A 26,237-nucleotide genomic window follows, 5' to 3' on the forward strand; every position below is an offset into this window, starting at 1 on the left:
TTGTGATGTGAGCTCTATGTTGATGATGACATTTGGAAAGGATAAATGCTTGTTGAAACCCAGTTTGATGATGAGTTTAACCTTTCAACAGCCTTTGCAGATGTGGGGGATTTTTTCATGATAAGGGTTTCCTGAAATAGCCTTTAGAAAGTTTCCTCTATATCCTGGAAGCCTGAATAAGGGAATGTTTGTAGACCCTCAGTCACCTCAGTGTTTTCATCTTCACAGTGAATCAGGAACACAAACTTTTTTTGTGCTGGCACAGTTGTACTCTTCAGCAAAAACTTCCCTTTCAGCTAAGGTTTGAACATCACACTTATGGGAAGATCAGTCAGAGAATTGCTTCTGCTGTAAGCCAGTTCAGATTGCTGGGACAATAGTAGCTTAACTTAAAGGACCTGAAGTCTTTTGTTTTAAGTATCATATATTTACTTTCCCTCTTCCCAGACTTACATGTATGTTGTAAACCAAGTCTTTGGAAAGCCCATTTCCCAGCTGTGTGATGGGGCAGGAAAACCACAACAACCAGTTTAGCCTCAACTATTTGTTTCTCCGTGTGTAAAATCAAAGTACTCAATAATTCAGCATTAGCTGCAGTATCCTATCTAAGTATCCTGTTTAACTTGTTCATTAGCTAAAGGCATGTACACTTTGTATACCTGCTGCACCAACCACATTGTGAAGTCCCATTCACTGTTACGAATCATTCACCATTGTCTGTTTCAGAGGAAGAGCACGCCCAGTGTTCATAAGGGTAAGTTTTCCTTAGTCATTGTATTGTTTTTCTTTCCATAGGTATTTTCTCAGTGCTCAGCTTGGCATCTGAATGTACCACTCTTGCTGCTGAACTTCCCAAAGTGTCTTACGTGAAAGCCTTAGATGTCTGGCTGATTGTTTGCCTTCTCTTTGGGTTTGCATCCCTGGTGGAGTATGCAGTGGTTCAGGTAATGCTAAACAATCCAAAGAGAATTGAAGCTGAAAAAGCAAAGATTGCCAAGGCAGAGCAAGTGGAAGGGAAGGGTGGAAATGCTGCCAAGAAGAACACTGTGAATGGCACAGGGACCCCGGTCCACATCAGCACTTTACAGGTAGGAGCTGTGAAACTGTGTATGCAAAATCATCATTGTCCTCTATGAATGCAATTCCAAGAATATACTGCTGGAATAGTTCTGGATAATGTTTAATCTTAGAAGTGGCCGAGACATTAAAAATATGATGGGAATTAATGGCTAACAGTCTGACCAATTGGTCTCCAGTGATCTAAGGTCATATGTACTAAATGAAGAATCTTGTCTTTAAATATCTAGTGCCATGGTTGCTGCTGAGCTTCAGGTAAATAAAGTAGCAAGCAACTTTACAGCTGCTGTTTTTCTTGTAATAAATAGCAGCTGTCGGATTGTAACTATTCAGAGGAGAGGACTCCCAGTCAGTATTTGCTGAGAGCATGCTCAAATACTCACCTCATTGCTTTCCCTGGGGATGGCCACAGCTGTCCCACATTGCATGTCAAGCATCTCTGAAGACAGGGATCCAGAAGTTTTGGTATTTGTAAACAAAAGACAGGTCTCTCTGTCTGTCAGACAATTCCTGCAGTTCATGTGTTGGCAGATAGGGTTCGTGGGTAATTGGGTCAGTTATCATTATATGGATAAAGATGAGATGTACATCTTCTCTCAGGCCAAAGTTTTCCATCATGTTTCTAAATTCTTGGTGTTGTAAAACACCCTGTTTGTGCTCCAAGAGTTATCACATGTCTCAGACCAACTGTCCTCAGTCCTGTAATTGGCATTTATTCTGCAGAAGAAAATGCATTATGCTACAATATGTGGAATATATATTTGGCCAACAACTTTCAATTACTCAGCAATTTTGATGTATGAAATAAAGCTATTGGGCCAGATCCAAGTGCTAATACTGGTAGTATACAATGTGACCTGAGCTTTTCTTTAAAGAAGGAGTAGTTTATGCCACAATGGCAGAAAGTATCATGCTGGTATTGCCCCATAACTAATTACCTCCAGTCAAGGGAGACTCAGGTAGTGCAAAGCTGGTGCAATTAAGTACTACCACAATTCCCATCTGCTAGAAGAGTCTCCTGGGAATTGTTTTGGCAGCAACCAGGCTCCCCTTAGAGCAACCTCACGAGTGCTTCAACTTGTCTCACAACTACTTCCCTAAGTCCAGGCAACCTGGGAGCTGAGTAGAAAGAAAGATAACTGCTACCCCTGCACTGAATTAGAGATTTTTGTGCTCAGCAATTTGCAGGTCCTAAATTCAGCTCTTTATTTTGACAAAGTAGTTGCAACTGTCCAGCAGAGCAGCATAAAATATATCTACTACTATTTTAAATTCATAACAAATGTAAGTGTTCAGCTTGATCAATTATGAGATTAACAGTTTTTCAGTGTTGTGAATAAAATCAAGTTGCTAAATTACTAAATCTTCTCAGTGTGCGCACCCTTTAAGGTGCTTGCCATTGCCGTGGCTATAAGGAGAATAAAATTATGACTACTATCTTCTCGTGACCCAATTTCCTGAACCAACCATGGGCAGTGAGGGGGTCATACTGCATTCAAAAATTCTCTTGGAGTAAATTAAGGTGAGCTATCACCAAACAGTTGACAAGTTCTGTTTATCTGATCCAGGGAGCTTTATCACTGTTTGAGACAGTAGAAAGTTGGGGTCTCACATAGCCTTTAATCTTTTAATAATTTTTTTCAAGAAGGCAAGTTTGGATGTACATTGTATTTTAAGACAGTCATTGTCCACAAAAATTAAACAACACTCCCCATGAATGGTGTGTAGCAGTAGGCTGAATGGTTTTAGGATTCAGACCTCACTCTACCCTCCATGATCTTGCAAAGTAAGCTCCATCATCTCATGTTTGACCTGCACTCTTCAGGGCCTTTCCAATTTGTTGTCAGACACCTTTACCATTCTAATACCTATAATCGGTGTGGGATTTATGTGAAGTCCTGGGCACACATAGCATCTGATGATCTTTATACAGATCTTTACACAAAACATTTGTTTACTGAAACATATTGGAAATAGATGTTCATCGCTGTAAAAATTGATCATGTGGCTGAGTGGTCTCCTCCTCTAAAGGCGGAGGAGTTTGTATCCAGTCACCTGCTTTGAAGTATAGCCTATGTGAGGAAGGGGAATTTCTGGGAAGATCACCAGGATGAGATAGAAAAAGCTCTCAGCCTGATGAATCATTTGACATCAGGATATGGTAGGACAATGATGCTAGATTTCATATATTTGAATGCCATAAAACTGCTTAAGCTGAAAACTCTGAACCAGCTACTGCGTAGGAGTACTTTGAATGTTCTCAGCCCTGCACAAGCCTGTACTAAACTCCTAAATCAAAACAGGTCTAAATCTTTCAGTAGCTCTGACTCTTATTCCAAAAGTAGATCTGCCTCACAAATTTGGATTGCTTTAATACAGCCCTAGTAATGACCAAGTAAAAAGTGCATTTGTCATACAGGAAATATGCAAGGGAGGGAAACATTAAAGAAACAGGTAATGTAAAAATACTGTGTGTTGAAAGGCATAGAGAATAAGAAACAGAGAGAGTCCAGAGTGCTGTCCCAGACCTTCAGGTGCTGTTTCTCATCAGAATTAAGTAGGATTGTGTGTTAGGAGAGAGGAAATTTTGTGATATATACCTGTAAAGACTTAGGTGAACCAATGTGTAGCTTCAGGGGAGGACAACTTAGAACTGCATCCTAGAAATGAGTGTGCATCCCATAGAAATGTTCAAGGATGTTCTCTTTCCCCCTAGGAGGTAAGACAAAAATGATGTAGTGTGTAGCGGGAAATCTCACCATAGTTAGGCTTGGAATAGTGAATAGACCACATAGGACTCAAGGGTAAACCCAACAGAAAAGTCTTAGAATCAGAAAACTCCAAGTGAGGAAAACAAGAAAGCATTAATAATTACATTTATGTGTTTTTCCAGCTTAAATTAAGCACTTGATTATCATAAGACTTTAACTGAATGTTGCTCATGGGTATCTCTAAGTTATTAGAGGGGCGTCAACTTTAATTCACTTTAAATTGTCCCTGATCCTGATGCCAGGCCAGTTTGCCAGCATTCTCCAAGCAGCAAATTGTTTCCTTGCTGCCTCTTGCAGCAATAAAGTCTCAGCAGGAGATTTGAGGAAGAGGCCAGTATGTAAGGCACGGAGGTGTTGCTGGGGTGAGAAGGTGCCAAGTGTGAGAAGGATCAGAGGAAGTGCAGGGAAGTAAGTGAGGTGGTCAGGCATCTCTGGCTGCAGCCCTTCTGGAACAGCTTGTTTTCATGTGCTTTCTCCATTTGTGAAAGATAAGCATGGCATCTGATCTGGAGATTTGGCATGTTTCTTACTAGTGAGAAACAAGCCATAACATGATCATATTTAAAAATCAAGTAGCAATGCTCCTTTTTTATGACAAGAAATTGGGTAAAGGGATAAACTTCTCAGTATATCCTAAACACTAAAAGCTTGATGCCATTCATAATTGAAGGTGAGGAGAAGATATCCCCTGTAACAGAACCTGTACACCTGGAAGTTTTCCACTGAAGTAATTTTGGGCACTGTCAGTAGAGTCAGTGATCATAACTGACAGTCACCAAGAGTGACAGTGAAGGTGGCAGGATTGAAAGCAATTCTTATAATTTGACAGTCACCCAATGATGGAGAAAGGCTTCCATGGATGCATAGCAAGTTCTGCTCTCCACTAAATCTTGCGTGCCAGCTGACGTAAAACCTGAATTTTGTCAGCATAGGCCAAACCCCTGAGCCTGTGCTTTATGACTCATGCTCCCTCCAACAAAAACCCTTGAAATGTCAGAGCCATTTTAAGCCCAGAAATTTATCAATATGTCTGCCTGATTAATGTCAAGTGGTCCATCTGGCAAGATCACCCTGAATCTGTAGGAAAAAATGAGAAATTCAACATAAGCACTTCTGATGTGTTTTTCTAGGGGCAGCAATGGCTATGCATTGACAGGCAAGAAGCCATGAGAAAGTACAGTTTGGATCCCTTAGCTCATAGTAGCTGGAAGTAGATGCTATTCTAAGCAAAGGAGAAAATTAGGCAACCTGATGGTAACTGCTGGCACTGGCTTTTTACTGGGAATCCTTAGTAGGAGTTTATGTGTGTTTCCTAGCAATGCAATATCATACAGTGAGAAAAACAAGCAAAAAGGGAAGTGTTTTGAAGATGAATCAGGGTTTTTTTGCATTCACTGGTGGCGTAATTGCAGGGAGAGATTGCACTGTTAACTCTAACACCCCTTGATTTGAAAAGTCACATTTTCATTGAGCCCATATATAGAAGCTGTCCCCCCCAGATAATGTGCTGATGACTGGAGAGAACATTTGCAGAAAGTGTGGCTCTGGTGGGTGATGAATAGTGCTATGCAAGTGGTGCTAATAGCTCTAAACCCAGTTACTTAAGGGAAAAAAAAAAAAGAAGAAAGGAAAAAAAAGGTAAAAAAAAAAGTAGTGCTATTGCTTGCCTTACCTTTTCAGAGCTACATCCAGGCTCAGAAACATGATAGGGGTTCTGTTCATCTCTACTGATATACAATGTACCTGACTACTGTTTGTGGCCTATGGTGACCTGATCTTCCCATATTGTCTTTACCCCTTGAGTGGCACTCCAGACTCATATTTTTCCTGCAGAACCACCAGAAACCCAGTTTATATTTTCCCTTGTGCACAAAACCACAGGCTGCAGTCTATTTTAATAGTTCCTGACAGCATTTCAGGTACAGAGCAGGTACTTTCTGCTCTAGTGACTCATGTATCTATCCTTGGAGAGAATTCAGAACATGACTGTAAAAAAGGCCTCAAGCAATCTGCTTTGAGCAGGAGGTTGGACTAGATGATCTCTAGAGGTCCCTGCCAAACTCAGGCTATGCTGTGATTTTGTGGTATGTTATATATAAGTATTTTTTATCTTGTACTTTGCAAGGAATATTTGGAATGTGATAGCAAATTCCTGCTGAGCTGCACCAGAAAATATACTCAGTCTGAATACACACTAATGCTAAACTGTAATCACTTTAATGGTGTTTTACATCTATCATTATGGCAAGAGCAAAGGAAGAGCACAAAACAAGTGCAAGAAAGATTAATGACAGAGTTTCCTTGAAAACTTCTCCTTCAGCTTGTATAGAAGACTTTTAGGCAACTGGCAGCACTAGTGACAAATCTGCATGCCAAAAAAAGAGGTTAGGTGCAACAGGAGAGTTGATTTTGTGGCAGAAAAGACATGCTATGTAGGCCAGAGAATGCTGCATTACAGTAGGGAAGGCACACATGCTGGGCTTGAGAGGCTGCCAGTGCTATAGCATGTTTGAAGCTTTGCTAAAAATTATGGACAATAACAATATATTCCTGCTTTTGAGAATTCTTGAATCCAGCATGGTGGCATTTTATATTACACTTCATCCTGATGGATGAAGAGGACTTACCACAGGATGAAGAGTCCTCTAGAAAGGAACTTTATTCAATTTGCATGAAACAAATTTAGAGGAGTTCTGGCATTTTTGGTGATATGAAAGGACAGATTTCACACCTTATTTATTATTGTTTCTCTTCTGGGTGGAAGAATTTAAACAAAAATATATGAGTTAGGCTGGTGAGCTATCTGTCAATGTTCACAACAGCTACAGACCGGAAGGGAAGTCACACTAATTCAAAAAAACCAAACCAAACACGCAAAAACCCCAAAACCAAACCAAGCCAAACCAAAAAACCCAACCAGCACAATTGAAAACAAACTCTGTAAAGTCTTTTCAAGCATTTCTCTTTCCTGCTCACTGACAAATGGAGAAGTTGATGACAATTAATATAAACTGAAATCCAGAAAATAGGTGTGGATAATAGGTGTAGGTAACAGGATATATGGTTAGCATAATTGAGGGCAATAGGAGAACACTTTGCATGCATACCAAGAAGATCAAAACTAAGAGTGGTGCTCCAATACTAAATAGAGATGCTGTAAGTATCAAGGATTAGCAGAAAAGGCAAAAGTGTTGAGTAAACATTCTGCTCTGTGTTTGGGGAAAAGCCAGAGATATTCAATCAGCTGATGAAATATCTTTCATTGACAGTAGCTAATGAGGACATTAAAAGGTTGCTATTAAAGTTAGACATTTCATAATTGAGATTTCAGCATAAGTTGCATCTGAGATTTTTTTTAAGAGCTGGTCCATGAAAGCTGTGGAACATTAATGCTGATCTTTTAATAAATGCTTTAAAACTGGGAGGGTTCCAAAAGACAGCAAGAATCTAACTTTATGCCAGCACTTTTGAAGGCTAAATGACATAACATGAATAGTTATAAGCCTGACATCAATCAGTGGAAAATGTTGCATAGCTAACAGGTGTCTGACAAGTAATTTTTATTCATAAGTATTAATTACCATTACTATTATTCATATTTCAGCCCCATGTTTACTAGTAAATTTGAATAGGTCAGTAAAATGAAAGCTGATCTGTGTGTTTATTCATTTAGTCAAACTGGACATAATTTTTTTAAAGATTGTCAATTAGCTTGACAGTTGTAACAACGTGGAGGTAAGAAAGTCTTAAGAATGTTTGACTTGGCTTCATATGCTGACCCAGTTACGTCATCTGAATTATGCAAAATCAAGGGTAGATTTGTTGCCATCTGCAACTACCAGCAGTTAATCAGGCTAACTATAGTCGTGCTGCGTGATTGCATATTGAAGCCAAATAAATTCAGGTTAGAAACAAAGTACATATGTTTGTGAGGAACAGGGGCATGAAAAAAAGAAAATCTCCACCTTGAATGTTTTTAAAGGAAAATCTAGGGTAACTAGTTTGAGCAGTAAATTTAGAGAGTGATGGGAAACATCAGAAACAGCAGAGGCAGCGATGAAGAGTTAGTTCCCACTCTCTGCCAGTCTGCATGCACAGGCAGCATTCCTCCTTTCTTCTCTTTCCCTGTTTGCTTACCACATTATTCCCCTAACTGCAAGCAAAGGCTTTCTGAGCTGGATATTGTCCTGCTGCAGTGTCACACACACTGCAACTCTGGAGCAGCAGCAGCAGGTACTGAGCTTGGCAGTGAGCACCAGTCAGCTTGAATTTTTCATAAGGTAAGAAAGGATCATCACAAGGGGACTTCTGACTTCTAGGTATGATTTTTAGGTGTTTCTGAGATGTTCATCAAAAGGCAGGTCTATTGTTCAACATACCAAAACTAGACAAGGTGACCCAGTCCTGTGAGAAACAGGGACTAGGTCTGTGTTTTGGGCCAACACCCAAGAGCCACATCACCTTCCAGTGCCCTCCGCAGCACCCCTGCCTCCATGCTACAGGAATGAGAAGCAGCTGCCAGTTCCACTGGGGACAGGGGGAAGCCCTGCACTATTCCAGCAGCCTTTCCTTCCCAATCAGCTGCTCTCTATCCTTTGCAGAGGATAAGTCATAGATCTGGTAGAAGCAACCTGCAGGCTCTGTCTGGCCCACAGTTCATGCTGTTGGAGCAGGATAAGGCAAATGGTATCAAATATTTTGCAGGGCAAAGTTCTCAGTCAGGAAGGAGTCAAAAGGATATAACAGTTAAAAATGTTTTACTTTTTTTACAAGTATTCTGTGTAGTACTCTAAAATCAAGTCTTGTGATATAATTTTCCACAGAAATTATTCCTGTAGCCTTTGGTAAGTGTCAGGAATATTGTTGTGCTTCTAGTGCAAACCAAGACAGGGTGGATAAAAGGCAGATAAATTACTTTTAATATAATATCACTTTGTTTAGAAGACAGCTGTATGTCAACTGAAGTATATTTAGATTAAAACAGCAGAACTATTGGAGAGTTGGAGGTGCATGAGAAGAAATTTATACCTATGCCTAGGCAGGGACTGGATATAGAAAATAGAAGCACATTAGATTTGTAAACCAAGGGAAACAAAAGAAATTGTTTTTAAAAGTAACACATATGTATTAAAGAAAAATTTGGGCCAGGTTGCTCTTTCAAGGGAAATTGTGTCACCCTTATAAATCAGTACTCCATCTGACACTAAACTAAGCAGAGCTCTGTGTGAACATGCTGTGAACAGTCTTCTGCTTATAAGGCAGAGGTGACCTAGAAGCCATTCCCTCAATTCTCTGTCCTACAAGTGAATGAGAACGGACTTGAACAGCCTTTAGGGAAGCATTCTCTAGATACTGCAGATGGAACAGGAATATTCTGTATTGTAAATGAGAGTGCTTAGGCTACAATTAGTGTCATGGGGGTTTACAATATATTGCTGGCAGTATGAGGAATGGACTACACATTTGCAAATCTAAAAGCAGGACTATAATTTCACACATGATTCTGTTTCATGTAATGGTCTTAATGAACCTAACTAGTTTTGACCACGGCAAAAGTGTAATATTCCTGTGACTCTTCAGTCAACATGCACCCCAGTCCTGCAACTTACCCTTTCATTGCATAAGGGTACCAACCAACTGAAAGGAACCTCTCAGATCACTGACTGAAAGCCCCCATGTCACCCAGGGTCACATAATCATGTTCATACATGTCTCAGTCACCACCTTACTAGGCAGTTTGCCCTGATACTCCAATGTTGAACACTGTCGCAGGCTGTTAAGATTTTTTTCCTCCAGAATACTTTGGTCTGAAGGACAACAAGTACTTTTTAAAATTTAAATGTTCACTGCCTGTGCAAGATGATTGTCTGGTCTGTAAAAGGGAATGGTTTACCTGGGGTTACCCCACAGCACAGTAGTACTTGATACCCAAGAACACTGCTGGAGCTATGGAAAAGACAGGTAATCAGCTGCTGGATTTCGATTTCCCAGCTCCAGTGTAAGGATGGGAAGTGCTGAGAATGGTGTCACATCTTTGTTACGTGCCTTTAGAGAGACACCAAGGGCTGCAGGTACAAAGAAAATGCCTTCTCACCATGGAAAGTGGTAACCCTAGGATGAGATACAGGTTCTTGAGCTGGCTACTATGTAGAACTAGAATAGACTTTAATTGTTGCATCAAACACAGAATTTTAGGGTTAATTCCAGGCCTCAGTAAAATGTAAGTATTGAGTAGTATCTGTCCTGCAGGTTCATCAGCACAGACACAATGTCCAAAAGTACTCTCTACAGAAATATTCTCTCCCCTTCTATCTTAAAATGAAGTAGTCTAACTGCAGCAGGGTACACAGCATGAGGCACCTTGTGCATGAAAAATTAAACAATTATGAATGTTTGGATTAGCTTATATGATTGAATGATCATCCTTAAGTACTTTATAATGCAACGATTCAGCAAATTAGGCTGATGTAACATATCCCTATCAGCAGGTAATTTCCTGCATGTTTGTTTGCTGTGTTCTCTAGCAGCTGCATTAAGTTTGTTAATGAAATACTGTGAGTAGATTGTGATTCCCCTCGCTCTTTATTTCATAGGTTGGTGAGACCAGATGCAAAAAAGTTTGCACTTCGAAATCTGATCTGAGATCCAATGATTTCAGCATTGTTGGAAGCTTGCCAAGGGATTTTGAATTATCGAATTATGACTGTTATGGGAAGCCCATTGAAGTCAACAATGGGCTTGGGAAATCTCAAGCCAAGAACAATAAGAAGCCTCCTCCTCCCAAGCCTGTTATTCCATCAGCAGCAAAAAGAATCGATCTTTATGCAAGAGCACTGTTCCCTTTTTGCTTCTTGTTCTTCAACGTCATATACTGGTCCATATATTTATGATAAATCTTTTCTTTTTTCTTTTTTTTTTCATATGTGTGAAATATATCCCATTTCATTACCCCTTCCCAGTCATGAAGGCCACTGTGTGAAATTATTTGCATTTGCAAAGCAATATGTTGCATTTTGATGCCATGCGATTGTACTGAACATGTGGCATCTGAAATTTGAATGAAAGCATGACACTGCAATATCTGTGCTCCAACCAACCGTGTATATAAATGTACAGCATACATCCTGCTTTAGGAATATATATAAAGGACAGTGCATACTACATTATAAAGACGATTAACGCTCTTCCGTTATTAGTAACATACAGAGATCTAAAGTGTTTCTGACAATGAAACTGATGTGCACGTTGAGTATTATTAAAATCAGTATTCTAGTATATGTAGCATTTAACAGCTTCTCTGCTGACTTCCAGAGGGGGAAAAAATAAAAACACAAAACAACAGGAGGATGAACATCTTGTTCTTGTATAATTTTAGATGGCACTGTTGAAGAAAAAAGCTAAGATGCAATTTGCATTAATTAGACTTTGTAAGTGAAGGCAATGCTGGATAAGCTGATCTTGTCTATGTGGAAAAATAAAGATCAGAATTACTAATTTTGTAAAATCAGCTCATTTAGGGAAAAAAACACAAAAACCACAACAAACAACACTTGTATGCATCGAGCAGGCACACTTAAGTGTGTGACAACATGCTGACAATAAAACATTGGGCCGAATTTTGACTGCTGTTTCCTTAGGCACAAACTGGATGCAATATGTCAAAATCAAACAGGCCACTTTCCAGACTGAAGGTGTCAGAAGTTTTGGAGAAACATCTCAAGATGAAGTTTGGAATCAGGCTGTATTACATTTTTTTATATTACTCCATTCACTAGTTCATCTTCTGTGGCACCTGCCAAACCTTTGGTGAATGTCATGATTTTATTGCTGTTGTAATTGGATACATCTCACTCTGTTTGCCTTGTTTATATCCTTGTAAGCTTTCAGTTTCTACAAACAATTTCTTTGATGAAATGCCATTTTTCCCACTAGCTACACTTCTTTTATTGTTTGCCTGTCATAGTACAGAAGACTAAAGCTACACCTAGCCACCAAGAGAAGTAAAGATGTGTCCATCTTCAGGTCTAAGGTCCAAGAAGCTGAGTATATCATGAGCCCTTTTGCCTATGTATTAATTAATGTCTGCCTTCACCAACTCATTGATTTGGCTGCTGCTTTTTGGAGAAAAACATAGAATCATAGAGTGGTCTGGGTTGGAAGGGACCTCTGAAGGTCACCTAGTCCATTCTATGTATGAAACAGTTCTGATAGGAGACTGCTCTCTATTTTCCCTATGATATGGGGACCACTTAAACATGATCTCCATGAGTGTGTGGGGCAGGGCCTGTGGTCCCCTCTGGGTGTCATGATACATCGTTTCATAAGGGCAAGTGTGAGATGAAATACAGCCAGAAGAAAGCTGCTTGTCTGAGCAGCACGTGTGCCCTGGAAATGCATAGGGATTGAGAGCATCCTGTGGAGAAACATGTCTCTGCCTGTAAAGCTGGGGCACCAGAGCCAGTTAAAATATGAAAAGACAGATCTCACTAATGTGGCAATTCACAAAAGGAAATATGGATTATTGACTCCTCATAGTCTAGGAAGGGACTGAATTAAATACATGAAACCTTCCATCATGAGGAAACAGACACAGTAATATCTCTGCTACATTTCTAGCTTATCCAGGATGTGTTGAGCCTATGCAGGCCATGAGAGGACTGTTGGATCACTTGAGTATTACCCACCACATGAATATTAGCCACATATAGCAAGCTTGCACAACCAGAAGGTCAAAAATGGGAATATAAAAGAGTGAAGCATGCCACTCTGGCTTAAATGGGCATTTGGTAGATCTGCTCGTGCCCAAGGTTTTTCCTAACTACTGCCACTTTGTGATCAACAGCCTGATTGCAGTGATTCATGTTGGGGTTGAAGAGCTCTGCTCTTCAGAATAGGGTCAGGTGTTTTCAACCAGCTTCCTGGCCACTTTCTTGTGGAGATTTCAGGGAACCACTTCACCCTGTGGTCACAGTTTTCCCTTTGGATTTCTTTCTGATATGAGGAAATGGAAGGGAAATCTCAGATGTTACTGAGCCATATTAAACCAGTAGGGGTGTGGGGAAATTATATCCTCAAGGTCTAGTTCAACGTTTAAGTATTTCTATCTGTTGAAGTTATTTACAGAATTGTCAGAGATTCTAAGAAACGGAAAGGTTACGTTGAAGAGATGAAGGAAGGAAGGGGTAATTTTTATACATACAATCAGAGTGCTATATTTATAGATACTATTTATTCTCATACTTGTATTTTTTCTTACAGTACTGGAAGGCAAGAAAATAATTACCCTGTGTTGCAAATTATATGAATTTTGGAAGATAATTTTCTTGGTAGAACTCTCATTAAATGATTTATCTGTAATTAATGTCCACATTCTATCTGTATAATATCAATTATAGATTCTATTGTTAAATTAATCTTTGTTCCTTCTTGCTTTCCTGCTTACTTGACGGCTTTTGTGTTTTATCATAAAACATTTAATCAATAATACACTGTAATTGCTTTCCAACTCACACAAAAGAAAGAAAAAGGAATGTGTCTTGTTAAGATAAAGGCTTTTCATTTATTTCAGCACAAAAACTAAGGACAGAAGCAGAGTTTAACAGCAAATTTGAAAAAAAAAAAATAATAAACCAGTATGAACTATAAAGTATTAATTTTCTTTATCCTTACACTAGATAATATTGCAGTATTTGTATTACCTTGGAATATATGAGCTTGTCCTACTGAGCAGTAACTGATTTGTTTTCTTTTTCTTCATTTCGCTAAAGGTCATTGAGAGTTTTGCATATTGTATCACATTATGGTCCTCCAGCACCCTCTAGTTGTAAAACTCTGCCTGTTGACTGATTTCCAGAACAAGGTGCAAAATATAAACCTGTACAGGGAGTATAAGAAATTAATTGATAGTCATAATATGAAGGAGGCAAATATTTAAAAAATAAACCCAAATGTACATAAAATTTGTATACTGCTATAGAAACTTGATGTGAAGTATGAATTTAAAACTGCAGAGATTAAGGCATTCAGCTAGTAGCAAAGGTGAGGTTTATGAAGTACAGATTAGTAACAAAATCCACATCCAGCTGGAGGCCAGTCACTAGTGGTGTCCCCTAGGGATCAGTGTTGGGTCTGATCCTATTCAATATCTTTATTGATGATCTAGATGAGGGGATTGAGTCCACCATCAGTAAGTTTGCAGGCAACACCACGTTGGGAGCAGGTGTTGATCTGCTAGAGTGTAGAAGGGCTCTCCAGAGGGACCTTGGCAGGCTGAACAGATGGGCAGAGTCCAATGTGATGGCATTTAACAAGTCCAAGTGCTGAGTGCTGCACCTTGGTCACAACAACCCCAAGCTACAGGCTGGGATCAGAGTGGCTGGAGAGTGGCCAGGCAGAAAGGGACCTGGGGCTGCTGGTTGACAGCTGGCTGAACATGAGCCACTAGTGTGCCCTGGTGGCCAAGAACACCAATGGCATCCTGGCCTGTACTCAGCACTGGTTAGGCCACATCTTGAGTACTGTGTACAGTTCTGGGCCCCTCAGTTTAAGAAGGACATTGAGACACTTGAACATGTCCGGAGAAGGGCAAGGAGGCTGGGGAGAGATCTCAAGGAGAAGCCCTATGAGGAGAGGCTGGGGGAGCTGGAATTGTTTAGCCTGGAGAAGAGGAAGCTCAGGGGAGACCTTATTGCTCTCTGCAGCTACCTGAAAGGAGGTTTGTAGACAGGTGGGGGGTTGGCCTCTTCTCCCAGGCAACACACACCAGAACAAGAGGACACAGTCTCAAGCTGCTCCAGGGGAGGTTTAGGCCTGAGGTGAGGAGAAAGTTCTTCACAGGAGGAGTGATTGGCCATTGGAATGTGCTGCCCAGGGAGGTGGTAGAGTCACCATCCCTGGAGGTGTTCAAAAAGGATTAGATGTGGCACTTGAAGCCATTGTTTAGTTAGTCATGAGGTGTTGGGTGATAGGTTGGACTTGATGATCTCTGAGGTCTTTTCCAACGTTGTTGATTCTATGAAGATTAACCAGTCATGATGTCTGAGCAAACTGCCTGACATCAAAATTAGTTTCTGAGGGAAAGATCATCTGTGTTTCAGATGACACTTTAAGTTCTGTTGCTTGCTGTTAGGAGAGTTACAAATCATTGTTTTAACATAAACTTCAGTATTTTCTTGGCTTTTAAGCATCAAGGGATAGATTCATTCATTTATTTCAAAGTTGTGTTAAGGCCCATTAGATATCTTTCTATTTCAGGATTTTTGGAACATGTTCAAACACTGCATCAGGAATTTTTATGGACATAAATTAATTCATTTCTTAACTGCACCCACAAAAAATAAGCTGTGCAGTAAGGAAGGACGTTACTTGAAAAGTGTATCAGCTGTTATGCATTAATTCCCTGTTGGAAGGTGTGAAATGTACTGTGTGGAGTAACCCACGCCTTACTTTCTCATGCTGATTCAACTCACGTTTGACATCATTTTAGGAGCAGCTATGTACTGGGTTTTGGCACCTCTTCTTTTTTTCAGTCTCATGTTAATTCTAGCTGAGATGGTGTATGTGAGCAGCCTGTCTTTTCAGTGAGGAAGAGATTTTATTTCTGTAAGCATACGGAAGATTGACCATTTGGAAACATTGCTAAGTAGCTTTCATTCTTCAAAGTCTTCAGATTAATTTGAACTAGGTAACAGGAACTCTATGGGTAAAGGGAGAGTCTTCAGTGCCCTATTACCCATTAAAGCGAAAGTAGTAACAGCCTTTTGGAGTAGTTTCAATGAACGTGACCACAGAGATTGATCTGTCTGTGTAATAATTTTGAAGGAAATGCACTTAGAAGTAATCTTTCTATGAAAATATTTCACTCTGAAGAGAGACTATAACTTCTTTAAGCAGTCTGTTGTAGCTGTTAAGGCAATCTGTTAAGAGACATTATAGTTCAGTTGAGACTATTGGTCTCTAATTAAAACAACTTAACCGGTGTGGTCATTGGATGGATTGTGCTGAGGATATTTATAGAATGGGTACCAATAAATTTTTTATTTCCAAGGGAGTGCAACCTGAATATATGTACTGTCAAGTGTTTTTCCAGGCTATAGAGATAGCTTAGTGCTGAAATGAGCACAAATGCTATGTGTAAGAGATAAAGGAATGATAAGACACTATTACCTGATGCTTTGGTATACTAATTCTGGGATTAGAGAAGATCATGTGGAAAGAAAAGGAAATTCAGGTACAGACAGATTGAATAATAGTTTATTTGTGTCTGCAATTTAATTGCTTTGTATAGTAATAATAGTATATAAATACATATATATATTATATAAATACAATTAATTTTAAAAAGGAAAATTAAGCTCATCTGTGATGCCAGAAAGATGCAGAAGCTAATTCTTCTCATACAAAGCTCTACAGCTAAATTAACAATGAAATATACATAAAGCACAGTTTTAAAGACCTAAAATTGTCATTGTTGTGGATTTGTATCAAATCAATCACAAATAATCTGGGCTCTTTGTAGCACTCTGCTGCATTTTGGTTCACTCAGGAGAGTTGCCCTCCCATCTACCTCCCAGCACCTGTCCTCATTCCATCAGTGGTAACAGTGTCAGCAGACATCTTTAAAAAGGTTACATGGCTATTTTGAAATCCTTCTGAAAACCCTTTATTGCATTGAATATGTCTACACTACAGTCACTAAAATGTCTACTGCTAATACAGGCTTATCCAAATTAGCTTTAAACTAGCTGACTTAGGGGACAGCTGGCAATGTAGCCGTGGTAACAGTGAGCTCCGTCTGGGAAGCCTACCTGCTGGCGTAGGAAATGTAAAAATATCCTATGGTGTTAACCCCCACAAGGCTTTATGTGATGCCTTGGCTACTGCACTCAAGCAGTTCGTTTAAAGTTAGATCCTGTGGGTGTTTATCAGCCCGTGCCTGTGAAATGTAGCTGTACACTGGATGACGCACTCTGTGCTAGAACTGCATTTCTTCCCACTGGTGATGTGAAAGATGCCACAGTAAAATATTCTCGCTGTGGTTCTTGATGAGATACAGGATTTCTGGCATATTTAATTTCATGCACTGACAAGAGTGTTCACTGATAGTGCCAAAAATTAAACCAGATTTCCCAAACCAATATGCGTGTAAAAGAGTGAGTTGAATTTGCCCACCCGAGCATGAATGAGGTTGCCTCCTAAGTCCAGGTCATAAAACTGTCCCTTTTGCACTTGAAAAGAATCGTTCTGTTTTAAAGTCCCTTGGTGTTAACAATAGATAGGTAGCCAGGAACTCTAGGGCAGTGATTGCCCCCCTGAACTCAGAACTTGTGAGACCACATCTCAAATACCGTGTTCAGTTTTGGGCTCCTCACTACAAGAAAAAGATTGAGGTGCTGGAGTTTGCCCAAAGAAGACTCAAGGGAGGCCTTACTCCTTTCCACAACTACCTGAAACAATGTTGTAGTGAGGTGGATGTCAGTCTTTTCAAGAAAATTAATGGTCTTTCCGCTTTTAACTGAAAGTGTGGTTTACAGTGACTGAAACCAACCAGTAAGGCAACATGGGCTACTAAGAGTTTCTTTTCCACCAGGAAGATGCTTAAGACACCTAATATACTCTAAAAGGAAGAAGTATGGGGGCTGTGGAGTCAAAAGGATAAGGTTTTGTAAAAGTATCTTCCACCTGATTAATTCTTCAGGCTGTGGAAGTGGGTAGTGTGGGTTTTTTTCATATATACCTGTGTATGTCTGCTTCTTTCTAAGAATATCCACAGTGGGAGTAATTTTTCACTCAGGGAAGCAGACTCAATAGTCTTTTGGCCCCAAGAAACCCTCCTGAGTTTAGTAGGTCAAGTTTTTGTACCATTGCCCCTTGCAAAAACCTTTCAGCTCAGAGGACCTTTATCCAGCACCATAAATTGCATGAAAAATCTCTGCTGAAACTGCAAGTACTGCAGAAAGGAAAAGCTGTGTGTAGGCAGCCCATGTGCTTCTACCTTCTTTTGCTCTAGCATACATCCAGATAATCAATAGCACTGTTCAGCTTTTCTGTTCTGCAAAGGACTCCTTTCATGGAGACTGAGTTATTTCTTTGGCGATATACTTCAGCTATCCTACCTTTCATCTTCATGCAGCCAGAGCAAAGATTGCCTGTGTGACTCTTGACAGAGGTCATGAAGGCAAGCCAGCGCTGTTGTTCAAGAACAGATGAACGCTAACATATGAGAACACACAGGACTCCCTTCTTTCTTAAATTTTAACATATTACCCCATTTTGTTTATCCCTATAACTCAGAATATTGTGTTATTTGGATACCATCTCACTACATGCCTTTTCAGGAGGGGACTTGATGGGGTGCTTGGTGCCATGGGTTAGTTGTTTGGGTGGTGTTGGATTGGTTGATGGGTTGGACGCGATGATCTTGAAGGTCTCTTCCAACCTGGTTTATTCTATGTATTCTATGTATTCTTATGTTTTTGAGTTAAGTGTACTGAATCAAAAGCAGAATACCAAAACAAAAAAAAAGAAAGTAGTCCATGTGACTTTTTTTTTAATGTTGATTTCCTCTATTAACCTTAAAACTTGTATTTGACCCAGAGGCTAGGGAAATACATTTCTCAGTGTTTAGTAAGCCTTACATTGTCATAACAGATTTATCAGTGTCTCAGGCAGGCTTGTTCTTTCAGATTAATTTGTTTGTTTCTTTGACTCCCAAAGGCCAGCTCATTGGAAAACATTAATTTGAAGACAGGCTGTTGTAAAGGCATAATACTGACAAGAACTGACTGTAAAGACTAATGGTTTTGACCAACACCACTCAGGCATCAGTTTCTGCTTTTGACAAAGCCTCTCTTGCTACCTGCTCCTGCTTCTGACAAATCCTGTTGTGGTGGTTTTAGGCTATGCCTTTAAAGTTTAGTTACAGATTTTGAGCAGAAAAGTAGAAAAATATAAATAAATCACTCTTGGGTGTAAACAAGGAAATCAAAAGGTTATTCTAGACAAATTCATTGGATAAATATCTAGAATAAGACAGGCTGTACCTAAACAATTCTTCTTTTCTGATCTCGGCTGTTTTGCTTCACTCAGGAGAGATTAACCTGCTTGTTGGCTGGCCTTGGCTGAAACTGTTAAGTCTAACCCACTGCTTTCTCTCTGCTTCTCTCTCTCTTGTGGGACATGGGAAAGGGGGGCAGTGGAATGGCTTCGCTGGTCTCTGAGCAGGGGGATTTTCATGTTGTTTGCTAATTGTAAATATCTGTATAATATTGTGAATACTGCATATTTTGTACATATTCATTGCATTCCATTGTAGAATGTAGTTCTTGCTTGTAAATACAGCTTCATTTGCCTCTGAGTTGGTCTGGCAAAGTTAATGCTGGGGGGAAACTTCAACCCTCCACACCTGTTTAGCCTCAGCCTACTGAAGGGTGTAAAATCCTTGCAGGTTTTTTAAAATATCTGTCTGATTGTGTCAGATTCTGAGGCAGCTCTGCTTCCACTTCCCATCTGGATGTGCTTCAGGATTAGGTTTTTACAAACACACGCTTTTTTTTTAAATCCAAGGAAATACAGCATCCACTCTACAGCATCCACTGTAAGCTATAATCTGCTTCATGGAACTAAACCATGGGTGTTTATTAATTCTTCATATTTTCTAGCTGGCTGTTTCCTTGAGGTGAAAACTTCTTAAATAAACAAATTTCTTAAATGAATAAGCAAATGTGGGTAACAGAGGAGATCACTTTGTCCGGACTTGTTTTGTCTGGACTTAAAGCGCTTCCTTTGCTGTGGCCAAGAAGGCTATGGAAGATCTACTGCTGCTTAAGTCATTATGGTTGCTCTGCAGAAGCATGGACAAAGACAAAACCTCCTCCCTGTGTAGGACCTGCCCTGTGCATCTGCATTCAATGCAAACTGGCCAAAGGAAAACACAGCTAGGTTTCCCAAATCCTGTGTCTTTGCAGTAACGTGTTCATCACGTTCTCCATTTGATGAGGTTTCTTGCAAGAGAAAGACACTTCATTTAGAAAAATAACAACAATGCCAAAATAATATTCCCAGACAGCGCAGCTGCATGGGAGTGTTTTACACTACTACTGTAGAATACTGAATATTATGAATTTCACCATGGAAAATTTCAAACAGAAAATGCAGATCCAACTTGGCAGCACTTTATTATCTGTTACTCATAAGCATGTTTTTATTGCTTTATTTATCATGTACTTCCATATTGTTCCCATTTCGGGAACAGCATTTTAAAATGAGATTTTTCCCGAAGTATATGAATTATTAAAGCATATTGTGGTTTACCTTTTTTTCTTTCCCCAGGAATATAAGAAAGAGATAGTGTATTTTACATTACAGTGATCTTGTGGCAAGTGTACTAGTCTCTGTGAAGAAAGTCTTCATGAAATTAAATAGGTGGAAAAAAAAGTCTCATGGAGTGTGCAAATGAAACAGCCAGGAATAAATCCATTTATGTAAGACTCACGCTGAGAGTCTGATGAGCTTTGACAATTGGAATAAATTATTTTGGCAGAAAGGAGATTCCAGCCTTTAAAAGACAGGACAAGACTGAATCTTTCAACAGTTTTCATTTCTCAGATGAAACAAAACCTAGAGCTTTATAGCAATTACCATACCTATCCATACTGACCTCACATCTGCACCTGATCAGCATGATCTCTTCTCATATGGCCTTTCTGCCAGTTCATGCTGCAACAATTCAGTCAATTAAATAATTTATTCTCCGACAAGACACTAAAAAAGGACAGCTGTTAGCTGATTGGTGCATGGTGTAGGAGAAGGGTTGGTTTTGGAGCACTTTAGGATGGCCGTGTTTTGTCTTGAAGTCTAGGAATGTACACCTTATCAGTAACTGAGAAAGAGACCAGGCAGGATTTGGCTGGATATGTTGAGAAGTGTTTGAAAATATTGTTTGCTAGCATTAACCTATTGTATGCTTGGCTTAAGCACATGTCAGTAGAAAGGTAGCCAATTAGGGTGTGACAACACGGCATTAGGTTTGTGTAGAAACATATATGAGTTAACTGTGTAGTGCAATAAATGCTTTCACCTTCACTTGAAACATCTTGGCTTGGAACTGTATTGTGGAAGCCATGCTCACGTCGACACAGCATGGCGCATGAATGAAGACCTGGCTCTCTATCCCAGGTAAGTTTGAACATCATACATAAGTGATGGTCTGTAGCTAAACACAGCATTGAGTAAACAAAGAGAGACATGTGTCCCTTCCCCATACCTCATGTGCAAGTTTGGCAAACTATTTCCTTTATTTTCTTAACATTACTCTTCATCAAATAATAGATGATAATAAGGCTTCTTTCTTTCTTTTGTGCTAAGGGCCTTTTGTTTATATTGGATATGTTTGGGACAAAAAATTATCTGTTGCTATATGTTGTACACTGCCTTAAGGCACTAGTACAATGCACACAAATAATAAAAATTACTTGAGTAATTATTAATAATAGATTCAGTATTATGCAGCAGTGATAGCTATATTTGTCTTCTCCCTGTCAACAATTCTGGAAGTAGTCTGGCTCTGGTTTCAAGTGCCTGATATTCCCCCTCATTTGCATTGGCTTTACACTGTGGTGCTTTCTGAGGAGGATCAACCCACTGCATGTGTACATTCTTCCCTTTAATATTACTCCTTTCTGATGTCTAAGAAGGATTCTTAAAGTAACATTCTAGCTCCTTCCTTGGATCCAAATTCTGCATAATAATCTGCAGAATAACAAAAGAAGTAATATCTTTTTAAATGGTACATTTACTAATTTCTAATTTAATGTACCTATGCATAGATATTTTAAGTTAATGACTAATAAATAATAAAAGGGGTACTGAAATATATGGTTATGTTACGGATATGATTCATAAATCCTGGAAGTGGGAAGCTCACATTAGGGGATACAGTCTGTCATTCGTAGGACAATAATCCAACAGCAGTATAGCTTTAATCAGCTGGGGATTGATTTATATACAGGAAGTTGAAAGTGAATGCTACACATCTGTCTGACTTCTAGATTGCTTTCTGTCTTCTCCAGGATGGAGTGGAAGCCCAGAACCACTCACGTCAGAAAGCAGGGCTTTCTTTCATGTTCAGCATTCTAAAACCAAAGACTGTTGAAGCCCATGAAGGGCAATATTTTCAATCCATTTAACTTCAGTGTCATTTCATGGGCTATTACTGCAATTGATTATCAATACATATCACACAAGTGTTTGCCAATAACACCACATTGACTGTTCTTTGAATGAGGCACTGCACTGAGTAATAATTAATACAATTATAAAACAATCAGATGATGAATGGAGAAAATGCCACTCCAATATATAACATTTTTACTACAGATGATTTTGTGTGTGCAGCACTGTGCATCTGTGAAGAAGTAATATTGCATTCCTGTTCAGCAGTGATGCTGAGTGCTGGAGAGATTCGTGATTGTCCCTAACTGCCTCAAACGACTGAACTCTCCTTGTTGTAAGGAAAAGCTGAACTATTGCTTCTACTCTGGAATGAAAACATTAGTAAGAACTGAATGATTCTGAATACGTCTGAGGTTGGAAGTTTCTGATCTCTTTATATTTCCCCTGATTTTCCTAAAGGAGACCTTGTGTGTACTGAGTAAGCTCATTTCATTGCCTCTGACATTTATTTGCTATTGCTGCCCAACGTCTAAAATTAAGGTCCTATTTTGTTAATACTACTAAAACCATAGGGAACCCAGCAGAATACAGGCAAATGTAAGTGAGGGTTCTCCTTCAAATAATGGTCATTTATTTTGGATACCACCAGCAAAAACTTTTACAGTTTTAGTTATAGAAACTGAGTACATTAGGTCATATTAGCATATCTGTCTGATTTAACAGAAAGGTATAAATGCTGTATTCACAGTAACTACAGCTGGTACTGAACAGCATCTGGTTGGGTATAACCATGATTTGGGAGAGAGGGCGAATCCCAGTACGAGTGTGCCTGTCATTGGTCTGCATATTCTTAGCTGTGGCGTAAATCCTTCCTCAGTCCATATGTTTTTGTAGCTGATTTAGACTCAGCATGGTGATGTTTCTAAGTTCAAGATTAGGCTGTTGTTGTGTACTCTAACTACCATCTTTCAAGTGACCTTGAAATCCCGTCAGCTTAAGCCCTTGGTGCATTCATTGTACCGTGTATGTTGACCTGTAGTGAAAGAAAACCATAAATTTAGCATTTTCCAGGACCCAGCTAACTGTGTATATCATCTCTGTGCATACACCTTATTAGGGTGATGGAGAAGGCAATTAGGCAATTAACATGGGCTAAGTCTCAGGTTAAATAGCAACTGCAGAGACTCATAATGGTGAGTAGTTAATCTGCACAGGATAACTTTCCATTGTAACACAAATGAAGTTTCAATAAAGACAAGCAGCATCACTTAGGCTGTCTTTAATGCCACAAATATTATAAGCAGAATTTTTTCTACTATACACTATGCTACTAAACCCTATATTTAAAGCAATTATGCAATTAGGAAGAAGTTATTTTCTGTGCATTTACTATAATGTAGATGTATTTCTCTCTCTAAGTATGTAATTAAGAGCCCAGTAAGAATTGTTTATTTTTTTCTTACATTTCTGGTTTGTTTTTATTTTTTTCCTTTTGTAAAAGCTTGCCATTAGCATCACACTATCACAGTTAGTCTCTGGGAAGGTATGCCTATGCAGAGGTGAAAGTAAAAATATCTCTTATCTGTGCTATGAACTAGTTCTGGGACCGAACCACTGGAGTGGTTTTTCAGAACTAAAAATAAGCTTCTGTTGAGCAGAACTCTGTACATTTCCATGAGAACTCGAGTGAGCTGTTTCTTGACAAGACAATTTTCTCAAAATAAGAATTACTGATGGCAAACACGTAAATGGTGAACAGAGAAGATGTATCTATTGCTGGTGGAGTGTAATGATAAAGATAAGAGAGCTGATGTTTCAAATCACAACAGTCCTTTTAACCTTTATTTTTAATGTTTTTTTTCAAAGAACAGTGCAAAATGCTTGCAGTGGGTAATTGAACAAATACAAACTTTCTATCTTTTGGATATTTCCTAAAGAAAGGATTTATTACCTTGTCTCATGCAATTCTGTCTATTCCTCCAACCTAATAAAACAACTGAAACAAAAACATTTATTTCTAATGTTGCTAAGTGCTTGAGCTCCCTAGCATCGTTTCTGCAGCAGCACAGCATGTCTCATTTATTTGTGTTGTACAATACATTATTTTAACTTTTATTCAAGTGGTTTTGTATGATTTATGTAATGCTTCAAAAATTTCATTTTATTTTTGGAGAAAAACATAACAAGGAATGTTTGACTGCTTGATGTTTAATCTCTTACTTGCTATAGCTTAATTTTTCCTTTACTTTCCTAGTGATAGACAAAATTATGCAACTGAAATAATCTAAATAAAATATACTGTGTTAACATAATCATTTTAAAAAAAACTAAAACCATAGCATGAACATCTCTCTTTTTAAAAGCAGGATTAGGGGTTGTATTTTTTTTTCATTTGAAAAGTGCAACTTTACACAATTTGCTTATAAATTAGCCCATGACTTGATCCTCAGTTACCTATGGACGCAAGAAACTATACTGTGCTGCCAGGTTAGTGTAAAGTGGTTATGATGGTGTCCAATGGTGTTGGCATAAGTGGAAATTGATGCTGGTGTACCTTTGGATACTTCTGTAAGGTTCAAAAGAAGAAGAATGGAGGTTTCATTTACTCCTTTGGTGACTGCAGTGGATTTTATTGTACTTTACTGTGGAGGGAGCAGGAGAGCAGTCTGTTACTACCACATAGCTCACTACGCTGACAGCTAGTCTAATTGCTTGTGCTCTGAGCAGCCTGGAACTGGGCATCCTAGCCTTGAGAGACAATGGAGGTGACACACTATGCTTTCCTCCTCCCCTGGGTTGGCTTCTGACCAGATTGGTCTCCAGGCCAAAACCAGGATTAACACTGGCACTGTTTTTGCAGCTTCATGGTTGTTCAAACAGCTTTTGGCTCAAAGCCTTGCATGAAGTATGTGAATGAGATTGTACAGACACTGTTTCAGGCAAGAATTGAAGGAGGAGAGATTCACTCCAGCACTCCTGGATTATGAGAAGCTGTTTTACTTAAATTAAGGAGTTTAGCATGAAAGTTAGGTATTCACTAGTTCTGCTGTGGTGGAAAATATCTTTGTGATGGCTTATGTGAATGCTATCTTGAATCCTGTGTGACGTGATAAGATGAATTACAGCATTGACTAGCAGTGCAGTACTACTATCAGAATGTTCATGCATTAATTTTTCCTTGTCTGGATTTAAAAAAAAGTGAAGCCTTTGACACTCTTTGACCTTTTCAAGATGTCAGATTTGCAACAGGCTCAAATTCAGAAAACAGCAGCTGATTTCTCCAGATTTGTAAGGTAGGTGGAGTAGGCATATATTTTATGGATAGATTTTATGAATGAATCATTAAACTGAGAATGTGCCTTCTCCATGAGGAGAATGATCATTACATGGTCTGCTTCCTACAGGCTGCTATTTGACCAGTATCCTTGCTCCAAATCCTATCTCAGCACGCTCACTACAATGACAGAAAAAAACTTCCTACAATATTCAGAAAGTTAAGTGCAGCCATGAGGAGTGTTTGAGCAAGCATATAAAAAGGTCCCATTCTCACCAGCACATATTAGCCCTGGTTTTCAGCCTGTCTGTAATTTGCAGATCTGGAGCTGCTCCTCAGTGGTGATGCTTGGGATTCTGAAGATACAAAGATCACTGCATGGTGCTGTGATTGCTGATGGAGAAAACACCTAGTTTTCAGGGAATTGATTCTTTTGTACAGAAAGAAGGCCCAACTCACAAGTGAGTAGAAATGTCAATAGAGAGTGAGCTACAACATTCTTGTCAGCTTGTATTTGCCTTTTTTACATTTTAGCTGTTTATGAATGCAGGGAACTGAAGTGGAGAGGCAATTTGACAAGTACCATATTCAGCAGAGTACAGTCCACCAGTATATGAAATCGGATGTCTTAATCATCTCCAAAGGGCTTTTTGTTATGAATAATGAGCAATACATTTCTCACAGGTGACAAAAAAGATGCTGGGCTAAAAAGAAATTTCAGTGGCCTGAAAAGTGGGTGGAGGGTTCATATTTTAAACATAGACATTGGCATAGAAAAAGGAGTAAGAACATGATGGGAATGAAAAACAACACTGGAGCCAAGGCTGGCATTGCACATGGACCAGAAGGAAGGGGTGGTAGATGGAAAGGCTTGCTGTTACAGTCTAAAGAAAACAAAAAAAAACCCCAAGCCCGAAAACCCCACATTTGAATCCCATGCTCAG

At 39.2% G+C, this 26,237-nt stretch overlaps 1 protein-coding gene across 2 annotated transcripts in view; it reads left to right on the plus strand.

Moving 5' to 3' along the window:
- GLRB (glycine receptor beta) overlaps window positions 1–11,377 on the plus strand; it is a 44,993-nt gene extending 33,616 nt beyond the window's left edge. For both annotated transcript variants that reach the window (XM_054165570.1, XM_054165576.1), the window contains 2 exons: window positions 796–1,088; window positions 10,442–11,377. In XM_054165570.1, the coding sequence (XP_054021545.1) occupies window positions 796–1,088; window positions 10,442–10,738 (590 nt within the window). In that variant the 3' untranslated portion in view covers window positions 10,739–11,377. The remainder of the gene's footprint in view (window positions 1–795; window positions 1,089–10,441) is intronic.
- Window positions 11,378–26,237: the final 14,860 nt, after the last annotated feature.

Source organism: Dryobates pubescens, chromosome 1 (assembly GCF_014839835.1).
Source record: "Dryobates pubescens isolate bDryPub1 chromosome 1, bDryPub1.pri, whole genome shotgun sequence".
NCBI classification, from domain to species: Eukaryota; Metazoa; Chordata; class Aves; order Piciformes; family Picidae; genus Dryobates; species Dryobates pubescens.